Genomic DNA, 12,497 nt, shown 5'->3' on the forward strand with positions numbered 1-12,497 from the left:
TAGCGCTGTAGTAATAATTGGTATCATGTTTTCTTATCCCTGTTTAAGAACATATATTTAACTAAGGTGGTAATTAGTGAATATTTGCTAAAGGGTAAAGAATGGTTAAGAAAGTGCATTAAAGGGATGGTTGTAAGCCACTCTTACTTGTTCATATCACAGCACATAAGCAGCCGTTCTAACATTAGGCTTTTACTGTACTATTATTCTTTAGTAGTCCAAAGAAACCATACTCAATTAATTTGGATTTCTCACCTTAATTGATTTTAAAATTTTGAATAAAAATTTCTTGCATCAAATGTTAAATGGTTGATTTTACTTTAAAGAAAATTGGATCACATACAAACATTGAAAAAGTACCTTTCTTTCTTTATTTTGGTACGGTCAGGTTAACCCACAAGGCAAACGCCTCGCAAGGTTTAGATACTAACATACGTTCTAGAAATACGTTAAAAATGAAGATAAGTGAAAGGTTTTTGGTAGTTCACTTATCCATTTAAAGGATTTTACAAGTAGATTAAATTAAATGATTTTGAAAATGTTATTTACTTCTGTTAGCTAAGTAGATTTACATTCGGAATGGTTTACAGATGGACTACCTAATTAAAGAAAAGCCATGGTTTTTCCAAAATGATTATTCATCCATTTAATTTTGCTGTATGTGTGTGTATAGGGCAAAGTTCTTATGGTTGGGAAAACTAGAATTAATAATGTAGAGTGTCACAAGTTTATTGAAATAATATAGACTATAGAGTTGCAACGCTTATAACACTATACCTCAATCTATTTATAATTTTTTTTTGTAGAACTAGTAAGAAAATATAAGAATTCTATCATTCTATTCATAAATTTTTTTTGTAGCACTAGTAAGACAAAATAAGATTTCTATCATTATATTCATTAAAATCTATTGTAGCACAAGTAAGACAAAATAAGATTTCTAACATTATATATATTCATTAAAATCTATTGTAGCACTAGTAAGACAAAATAAGATGTTTATAATTCTATTTATAAAACTCTATTGTAGCACTAGTAAGAAAAAATAAGATTTCTATCATTCTATTTATAAAACTCTATTGTAGCACTAGTAAGACAAAATAAGATTTCTATCATTCTATTTATAAAAATCTATTGTATCACTAGTAAGACAAAAGACCAAATTTGCTAAGAGATGACAAAGCAAACATAAGAAATGTTAACACAAAACTGCCACAAATTTTATGTCCTTATCCCTATGTCTATAATTATGTTTTTTTTATTATTTTGCGGATTTTTTTTGTTTTATTCCCTAATTTTTGTCACCCAAACCCGATACTTATTTCACATTTATTTTCTTCCAATATAAATTTAACAATTAAATTAATTAACACACTGTTTTTGTAACCATAAAGACTAATTGAAACAAATTTATATTTCATAAACCAACTATTGTTGGCGTTTTCATTTTACTATTGCGAATTCTACCTTAATTTTTGTTTTTTTTTCGCATGAACATCTTTTCTACCGCCTTACTTATTTTCCCCTCTGAACTAACACATATATATTATGTATATTCAGTTAAATGTACATATGCCTAAAACCTTTGAGGAAAAAAGAAAAAAAATATTTGATGATAAAAATTCTTGTTTTGAGTATTTTGCCGGAATGTTAAGTAAGGTTAGGTAACCCCAACTGGAACATCAACGCTTTGACTGCACGACCCTTGTCTGTAAGTTTATATAATTTAGCAACTGGCTATTTTTTAAATAAAACAAAAGCCTTAAGGCTGGCAATGCCTGTTGGTAGGATTAATTCATAAAAAATCTTGATGTTTATCATAAATAGCAGCTAAATAAACATACAAGAGTAACTACACTCTCAAAAACAGGGGAGATAGGATTCTGACCTCATAAGTAAATCCTTAATAATCTGTATTTTGGCCGGGATGAAACAAGTTTGCCGGGTATTACTAATCTCTCTGGGACTTACCAGCTCATATTCTCAACTCTTAAGAGTATTGTAGCAACAAACCTACTCTATAAGTAAATATTTTGTCCGACACACTTGGGAAAAAATGGGTTGTAATCACAGTGAATTAGAGTAGAGGGAATGCCTTACTTTAAACAGGAGCAACTAAACAACCAGCATAGAAACAGTCCTACAATCAAATAAATGAGAGTTATGTCATAACTAAGTACACATAGGATTTCCATATAAAGGTTTTACAATCAAAATAATTTGTTCTTTTTATTTTCAGCCTTACTCGCAGCTAAACAGTTCACTTCTTGGTCAACAGTTAATGGCTGGCACAACACAACCTGCTTATATTTCCCCCGTCACAGGTAAAAACACACACATTATTATATTATAGAGAACCTTTGCTCCAAATAAATTTAATTCTGATTTGTGACTTTGGCCTGAATAGAACAGGTATTGATCAGGGAGGAATTGAAAAATTAAAATGAGGGATGGATAATTATTGTACAAATCTTGTAATACAAGCATTGATCATACTTCAAAAGCTAAATCTTCCTAGCTTAATAATTCTAGATTATTTTTTCAATTTCTCCCTGGTTATTAAATGTTAAACGTTATAATAGTGTTTACACAGTACAGAAAGTGTCTCATAAAGGATTTTTCATTTTTGAATTGAAAAATCTTAAATCTAATACAGACTGTTTAACAATTTACAGATGAAAAAATGATTAACAAATATTTCCTACCCAATGTAACACATGATGGACTAAAAGTTCATCATTTATTGAGATTAATTAATTTGATAAAGTCAACTTTCTGTATTCTATAAACACACTTTTCTGTTCCTATATATCCATAGAAAACTATAGAAGTATAATGACAGCTGCGTTCTATTGCACCATTTGAAAAAAAAACGCAATGGATAGTTAATAGGAGCATGCTAGTTTTTAAATAGCAGGATGATTTTAGCGATTTGTATTTGTTTTTCTTCTTAATAGATAAGATATACTTTCAAATTGTGCCAGGACATGCAAAAGCACCCTCCTGTTAATCTATAGTTATCTATGTATTGTGCAGGTACTACCCAACCTGCTTATATCTCTACTGTTATGACCAGCACTTCCCCGCCATCATATATCTCCTCAATGGCAGGTAACTAGTTTGGACTCTATTATAAAATCCAGGGAAGAAGGGAACATTGGACTGTTTATTACACTAGACCCCAAAGTCTTATAAGTTGGTTCATTTATTTGTGTCCAAACGTTTCAATCACCAATTTTAATCTTCACAAGGGTTAATTTTGTTCATCATATCGGCCAATGTCTTTTAATGCACTTTTTGTGTAGCATTGGAATGGAAATAAAACAAACATGGCCTGAAAATGAAAACTACACAAAAAATAAAAATAAGCCTTTTATCAAGTGTATATTATTTGATGCCTCTATCTAATATGTAATGAAACCCAGATAATGTATTGGGATAGTCTGCATATAATGTATTTACAATAAAATACGGAACACGGACTAAAATTCACAAAATTATTAATATGTGTATTCCATCCATATTTGACTGACAGAACATAACTGTATGTAAATTTATAGCACAATTAAGTAATTGCATGAGTTTTTTTTTATACATTTAGGCCCAAGACCAATACAGAGCCTAGGTTACTATAATTTAATTATAATAACAAGATATCCTGTCTCAGTTATAACAGGTTTCTATCCATCAGAAACTAATCGAATACAAAAAGTCTTCAAAATTAGTAATTTAGTAAATTATAAATATACTTGTTAAAACCTGCACTTCCCTCTATGCAATAAAATGACAATAATGAAATTATAAATTCCACACCTAATTTTACTACAACAGAACATAGACTCAATATATTTATTTCGCCTCCTTTCTGTCTATCAAAAAAACTTATAGGATAGATGTAAAACCAGACCTGGATCCCCTTGTTTGGACCTTTTTCGTCTGCTGGCAAATTGCTTCCTACTCTTTTGTAGCGACTTGGCTTGTTAATATTCCCGACACTATTTATTTATTTTCAAAGACCAAATTGAAAGTAAGCTCAGGGTCCTTGGGAAAGGGACATACAGTTATTTAACTCCTTCCCCCTCTAGTGATTTACTCTAATGTCTATTTTTAAAATTATATTTATTACATATTTTTACTTTTACTTTTTGTAAATTTTTTATTAAATTTTCTTTTTGTCTATATAACTTTCTATCTTTAGTGCAGATCTATCATATTCTTGATCATTGGATATATTCCCTTGGTCAATACTTTTACCATAGATAAAATAGAAATGTTTTTCAAACACTGCAAAAAATTAAGATTAATATCATTTGGGAACAAAGATTTTTAAATGGACGAAAATTATATCTCTAGCGAAACCTAAACAACTTCCTCCCATCTAAAAGACATTAAAACTAGCATAGTAAAATTTAGCTTAATCGTAGGGCCACAAAAAAGTGTTGATTATGGTAAAAATATAATTTTGTATTGAATGGTGTTCTGATTACTGTACCACCGTTTATTTAGCCTATTCAGTACTATTTCATGCATGGCTTTCCAGGGCGTGCACACCATTTTTGATGGGGGGTTAAGCCGTCGCCTGCGCTTATCTGTGTCTGTCTGTCTGTGTGTACCTTGCTAACCGCTGAGCTAATAAGGCTTTTCTTTCCAATGTAGCTTCCCAAAGGTCCAAGGAAGGTGTACAACTATTTTGGAGGAGGGTACCACCACCTTCCCAAGAGTAATCCTCTAATATCCTTTTAAAGACAAACAGTATGATACATCTGTAATACTTATGATTATGAATTTTATTCAAAATCTATATCGAATCTGAATATAATTCCATTTCAGGACTATCGCCAGCTCTGAGTCAGTTAACTTCAACAGTGGTCCCACCAACTACAGGTAACTATGGCTTTTAGTAATATAGGGACAATCAGGCTTATGGTATAGTCATCAATTATATGGCTTTTAGTAAAATAGAATTTGTATATAGAAATATAAGGAACAAAACAATAAGGAACATTACTTTCAAAATGTTATGTCAGGGATTTAAAAAATGCTTAATTTTAAAAACATTGTCAATAGTATTCCTATGCAGCTATTTAAAATATTGATGACTATAGTCTTAAATTAAACACTTACGTGACACTTTCCTTCCCTTTGAACAGAGAGGAAAACTTTTAAAATGAGAAAAAAATATATTTTCTCAAAATTGATTTAAGATAATATAGATACATTGTATTAGATTGTCGTAATTTTTTTTTATAAAAAATTATCCTTCTGACTTTTTAAATTTATCTACTTTAAATTTTTGTTGTTGTAACCTTGATTGGATATTTTATTTAATTCTGTCCTAACCCAGGCAAAAGAAATGAATTCTTGTCCCGTAAAAACTTCAATAATATTCCCCTTAAAATTTTTATCATCCACGAAAATACTTGTGAGCCCTTTTGTCAATACAGCAAAATTATAAATTTAAGCCAGGTAGACTAGCTGTTAACATATATTTTTTAAAGATAAAGAAACTCTTAAGAGTAAATTTTAAACTTTTATTTTTAATAGCAGCCGAAAAACCTGCTTACCCTTGGTGAGTCTTCACAAATATTTCAGCCGTTTATCTTTATTACCAGACTAGAAAATCAAAGTAACTCAATAATTTTTCAAATGGAAGGACAATTGAATTTATTTTGCATCATTTTAACAAGTTTTAACTTTATCATACTCAACGTTTTTGTGCTGTTTTGTAGAGTTAGCAAATAGTTGCATAAATATGTTCATATTTGAGCCATGGAGAAAATAATATGCAGGTGTTTACATAGTACAACACTCAAATAAAAATCATTTTAAAATTTTGATATTTTTAGATTTAATTTTCTTAAATATCTAATTTAGTCTTTGACTTTCTTGTTCTTCCATTTAAAAAAAAAACAGTACATAGTTTGATATTTACATATTTGCTATTTAAAATATTATGCTAATTTAATAATTTGATATACAATATTGAAAATCTGTGTGATATCAGATACTAGGATAATTACTCTAAATAAAAGAAAATAAATGAGACAGTCGGACAAACGGGTAAATACAATTTTTTTCAAGGTAAAGCAACGCTGTAATTTAAATTGCTTTGGCAAATAAGGCTTGTTTGCCATTTGCATTTCCAAAATTTATTATAGATAATCTTCTCTTTGAACATTGTGCCCAATATCCTAAGGAATTCCCATTACAAAATTTAATATATCTAGAATACCCATCCCTATATGTGTAATATGCTCTTATATATGACAAGTAATATGCTTAATCCCCTTCCCCTTACCCTCTTATTTTCTATCATAATCCCTCTATATCTGGCTATCTTTCTATCTTTTTTTAGTAGCGAAGCTACTCTATAATTCACTTTGTCCGTCCGTCCGTCAGTCCGTCAGTCCGTAACGCTATTGGGGAAATGGGATTTACTCAGCTCCTATAAAAGATAGAATGCTAACATTTTTTGACAACATTCCCATCATTAAGGAGCACAATTAAGTATAAAACATTGATGGCAGTAGGACCGCTTTTTAGCAGGTTTTAGGCTATTTTTGTATTTTTTACATTTTTCTCCATATCTTCAGTGTTTATGGTGCAATTTTCAAATTTTTTTCTGTTATAGATATCGAAATTAAATTTCCAGTCGTTTAAAGAAAACAACTATGACGGTCAGACTGCCTTTAAGCAGGTTTTAGGCTATTTTTGTATTTTTCACATTTTTCTCCATATCTTTGCTGTTTATGGTCCGATTTTCAAAATTTGTTTAGTTATAGATATCAAAATTAAATTTCCTGTCCTTTAAAGAAAACAACTATGACGGTCAGGCTGCCTTTCAGCAGGTTTTAGGCTATTTTTGTATTTTTCACATTTTTCTCCATATCTTTAGTGTTTATGGTACGATTTCCAAAAATTTTTCAGTTATACATATCAAAATTAAATTTCCTGTTGTTTAAAGAAAACAACCATGATGGTCAGACTTCCTTTTTGCAGGTTTTTGGCTATTTTTATAATTTTTACATTTTCCCCCATATCCATGATTTTATTTTTTGTGCTTCGCTACTTATGGATGTTGTCATTCTTGTTTGTGTACACTTTTACCTATTATTTTGTAATTTTCCCCTCACTTTTATCTTTTTGTTTCTCTATAAATATGAAGCTTTATACATATTTTTAAAATCAATAATTTTACTGTACGCCCATAATACAAAAAAAAACTTTTTTTATTTTTATGTATTATTTTGGAAATCATATTTCTATTGAAAACACTTTTTCATTACAAAATAACGACAAGCATGTTCATAAGTATGAAGGAATTAGAAATAAAATTCATAGAAACAATAAATAAGAAAGACATGTTAAACCCTAGTTAAAGAGTAGCTGCGCTTCAATTGAGTATATAAATTACTTGGTTTACCTTACATTTTCTACGAAAATAAGATGAACAGAAGAAAACCAAATTATAATTATAAAACACAAATGTACTAAGGATGAAGGAACAGAAACAAAGATAAAGAAGAACAATATGTTTAAACCGTTTAAAATAAACTCTCTCTAAACGTTTATTGTTTAATTGAATATAATTTCTTTCAAATTAATTTTTTAATATGCTTATTTTCTAAGCATTTCATATTTTTTTTATCTAAAAGTAACAGGTTGCAAGATTCTGCATGTATAATATGTTTTTTACTTTATACGCCTTTGGTTATAAAGATGAAATGTTTTCACCTTATTCCACAAATTCATTTATTTGATTTTCCATATTTTCTTTATGACTAATCTATAATTTAAAGTAGAATGATGTCTGTCCGTCCGTCTGTCTGTCCGTGTGTCTGTCCGTCCCTTAAGATCTCGGTAACCACTGAACCGATCGGATTCTACTCTTCAGGGAATATACCTACTGGTCCTGTGGTGGTTTTAGGCTATTTTCTTCCCAAAAAATCCCCCCCCCCATTTTTTTTGCTGAAGATTTCCTTGGTCCTTTTTACGAATTTCGCCAAAAAAAAATTTTTATCACCTCTTGGGGCAAAGCCCCTAGAGGCTAGGGGCGAAGCCGCTAGTAGAATATAATTGGCAATTATTTTATGGGTTCAAGAAAGATTTTAAGGAAAGAAATAGTTTAATTGGACTTTAAAGCAAGATGGTTTATCTGTATATGCCCGACTGGTGCATCCCTTGAAATGCTCACCCTCCCAACACAAACAAATTGTGTAAAGATTTTGTATTCAGAGGGAAATTACTGGGAAATGAGGTTTTCTTTTACAAGGTTTCTAGTTTTGTATTTTGAAGTAAGTACAGGGTGCCACAATATTTTCTAATAAGCATATTCAATGTAAGGAAAAAGAATAGTTCTATGAAGTGGGGGGGGGGGGGGGAGGGCACAAGGTTTTGTCTGAAGGGTTCGAGGTTGGTGTGGGGCAAAATCAAGGTTGGTGTAGGGGGATGGTTTAAAGATATAAATAATGGCTTTTTTTTCCGAGGGATGGATACATCATACGCCTCCCTAGGTCCAAGTCATACTCAAAAAGAGTACTTTTATTAGTAAATTTTTGTTTAACAATTCTTTAATTACTCTAAAAAATGAGAACCCTGTATTTTACACGTATATGTACCTGCTAAGCCTTTGTATGTAAAAACATTTATTTTTTAAAGAAGCTGTGTTAGGTTTTCTATGTAAGGTTGCTTTAATTTACATTTTTATTGATTATTTTCACATTTTTACTAAAATGATTGGAAAGAAATTTTAGTAGAAAAGCAACTCATTAATTGGAAATAAATATAAATATTGCCATGTTAATATTAAATGATATTTATCCTTTGCATTTGGTTGAGAATGTCCTTGTTTTTTTTATTCAGTGTTGAAATTAATTTTTACTTTGGGTAAACACAATTTTTTTCAATATTTGATTTTGACATTTTGGAAATTGGTTTTTACTTTTTAGACTGTTTTTTGGTTTCCTTCCTTTACTTGATATTGGATTACTCATTGAAACCTTAACCAAAACTATTTAGTTTAGAAAATTGAAAACAACAACATCTTGTTTTTCCCTCTTTGTGTTGGGGCCACAATCATCTAGGGATAAAAATATAAATTCAGAAAAAAAGTGTATTATGTTGATGTTGTGTTGACTATATGTAGTGTCGTCGTGTATGAGAATGAAAAATAACTGAAGGAAGGATTGAAGCTCTTGCTATCTAATAGAGAATTAAAAGCAATACCTAGATTTCTCATTATTTTCTAAATATGATTATGTCAAGAATCCTAATTTTATATACTACTACGAATGGAACATAGAATTTGTTTTTCATATATCAAGTCAATATCCCTTGGACCAAATTCATTTGAAAGTCGATCTGGGGGGTAAACTCTTCAAGGTGAAGGAGGGATGTGCTGAAATAACCATCCTATTGATTCTAAACTTTTATTTTAGACATAAAGGCAAAGTAACTAACTATAAGGAAGTATCTAGCAGCTAGCTCTTGGGCTATAATCAAAAAATAAACCCTCACAAATATATATATAGGCAATCAAACTAATAATTTTCTAAATGTTCAAACTAGAACTACTGATCTTTTTAGAATGTATCCCCTGATTTAATCTGATATTACAAATCTACTTGGTTTTCGTTTACAAACAAAATTAAAAACAGCGGTTTATACTTTACATTTTTCTTATATTTTTGCAATGCGGTTTTATCCAGTTTCTGTTAAAATCCCATTAACGGCTAAAGCCAATAATAATGCTTTTATAAAAATATGCATATTATGTTTGAGTTTTGGTATGTATTATGTGGTATTACTTAGTCTTTTCCCCACATGTTATCGCCGCTTTTTTTTCAGGATGAAAGGGACTCTGTTTCAATAAAAATACTATCCAACACATTGTTTTATGTAAACAAATACTGTATTAATTGACAATATCTGCAATTAAATTTCTCATGGCAACTAACATTTGCAATGCTAATGTTTTTTACAACCTTTCTAAAAATATTTTCTACCTTTCATAAGCTGAATTTTTATTAAAATAACTGTGGGAGCCGAAACTAATTTAATTTGTAATGTGCTCTCCCTGTAGTACTACATAGCTGTGAGTAAATATTGACAATATGCTGATAAAAGTGTGTGTTGATAGTTCAACACCACCACAAGGGATCCTTTACACATCCCCACAATAATTTTATCCATAAAAGTGTTTGTGTCGATAGTTTAACAACACCATAACGGACCCCTACAAATATTTTAACAAATAAAAAAAGTTGTTTTGTACAATTTTACTTAACCCAAAATGCTTAAAATCAATTTTACCTATCAAAATAGAAGTCTGATTTTATTTGTGAAAATTTTCTTAAAAATTTAGCATCTACTAAATGTTAGAAGATTTTTAAAGGTTGTGTTTGATTGTGTTTGCAACATTTTGCGAAGATATCCATAATCAGTTAGGATCTGCTCTATATCTCTGATTATCTGTTGATTTGTTGTCCTATTCTATTAATTTTTACATAATAAATACAATACTTTGGAATAATTTAGTTTGTATAAATGGTCCACTGATAGTCAAACTAACCCTGCATAACACACATAATACATAAAAATACACATACAACTTCCACTTAAAACCCATCAAAATTACACTACTATCCCTCCCCCGTGTTCACCCATCGCCCCTATTATGCAATGAACAAGTAAAGTTTCTTCCATTACTACATTTAATGTAGATATTCTTACTAAGCAATTCGGTCCAATCAATCAAAGGACACGTCTTTTAAACGTTGTACAATCTGAAATTTGGGTATTTGCTACATATGTAAAGTATAGTACCACAGAAAACTCAATAAAAGGTCTCACTCTAAGTTGCCACTTAGCACCACTAGAGGCATTCATCAGGGATGAAACTACTTGTGGAGACGGAGCAAAGCTAAAAAATTCCGATAATCAATTTAATTGGGTACAAGTACATATAACAAGAACTTTGTTTGTCTTTCATAAACATAGAAATGTATTCTTTAATATTATTAGAAAACAGAATCAGTTTCTAAAATACATAGTTTAGAAATTGGGTTTAATAAAGAAATATATCTTTAATGATAAAGCCCAAAAAATACATTTGTATTAGAAATATATATTTCTGATCGTTTTTCAGATTACATGTCTACTAAAGATATCTATTAAGTACATTTTATTGATTTATTGTTTTTTGTGAATCATGTAAGTGCTATAGTCGTTACACTTTTGGGGTAAATTATTGAATATTTCAATATTAATGTCATAACAGTTTTTTGCACTAGGTACTACTTTATCTATCTACTAACTTATCTACCCCTCTGCTTTATTCCTATCTACAAAAACTAATCAATAAATTATATATAAAATTTTTAGCTCAACTAATCAAAAGATTCTGAAAATAATATTCTTGAAAATTAAAAGTTTCTAAGCGAATAACCAATAATGCAATTTATTGACCTGTGATCCTCATATAAATGTAACAGGACGTCCGTTTGTCTATTTGTACCGAAGGATCTCGCTGACCGCTGAACCGATATGGTTCTCCTTTACATTGTGAGGGTGAGTACGGCCAACCAAATGAATAACCAATAAAGTGAAAATAACCAATTTGTTAAAAAAAGTATTAATTCTGAAAACTATTCCCAATCCCAGATTGATTTTACTGATAAAATATTCATAATTTTCTCAAAACTAACTCCATTTAAAATTTTTCAGAAATAAATTTCTATTATCAATTTACTCAGGGCTATATACACAGGGGTTGGTAAAAAGATACAGATTTTACCAAAGGCATAGTTCAAGAATTGAGAGACACACGGACGAACGGACAAAGTAAGGTTACTATCAAAATTAGTTTAGGGTCGGGGAGGGGTTAATCATATATTTTGTGAATGTAAAAAAATTTCAATTTTAAATGTTTTATAACTTTTTCTATAAGTACATCCAGTAATCATTAGATTTTCTTTTGAAAATGGAATATATCTATTTAAGTTTATGATTAATCCTTCTTTAATATGCTTGATGCAGGATTTGAAATAATCTATTTGAACATTTTAAGTAGCAAGCTCAATCATAAGCACAGCAATTACATGCCATTACTTTTTGTAAAACAGTAATGGCAGCATTTTTCAGTTTAAAATTTTACTGATCTACGTCGACTATATGGCTGTAAGTTTATAGTCTTACATAGTATGTCTAAAAATAGACTTTAGTAAAAGCTGGTTATGGCTGATCTATTATCGACATAATGATGTTCTAAGTGTGATATTATAATCACACAACTTTAGATTGGGTAAGTCTATAAGTAGCGCAACAGAGTTGGTATGACAGCCATCAGTATTAGGTCAAACATGTCTGTTATTCAGTATACTTTTTTCAACACAGCTTGAAAATTTTACTGATATGTACGTATAGACGGCCAGGTCTTAATGTAAATAGTAGATGTACTACTCAAGATATATTTTAACATATGTACAAATACTAATTGA

At 29.9% G+C, this 12,497-nt stretch overlaps 1 protein-coding gene across 8 annotated transcripts in view; it reads left to right on the forward strand.

Annotated features, from left to right (window-relative positions):
* LOC145326414 (CUGBP Elav-like family member 5) overlaps positions 1 to 12,497 on the forward strand; it is an 86,152-nt gene that overhangs the window by 60,001 nt on the left and 13,654 nt on the right. For 5 of the 8 annotated variants that reach the window (XM_080169755.1, XM_080169759.1, XM_080169757.1 and 2 more), the window contains 3 exons: positions 2,240 to 2,324; positions 3,037 to 3,111; positions 4,831 to 4,884. In XM_080169755.1, coding sequence (XP_080025881.1) covers positions 2,240 to 2,324; positions 3,037 to 3,111; positions 4,831 to 4,884 — 214 coding nt within the window. The remainder of the gene's footprint in view (positions 1 to 2,239; positions 2,325 to 3,036; positions 3,112 to 4,830; positions 4,885 to 12,497) is intronic. The other 3 variants (XM_080169760.1, XM_080169761.1, XM_080169762.1) reach the window with 1 other exon arrangement.

Source organism: Acartia tonsa, chromosome 8 (assembly GCF_053477335.1).
Source record: "Acartia tonsa isolate MP-2025a chromosome 8, ASM5347733v1, whole genome shotgun sequence".
NCBI lineage: Eukaryota > Metazoa > Arthropoda > Copepoda > Calanoida > Acartiidae > Acartia > Acartia tonsa.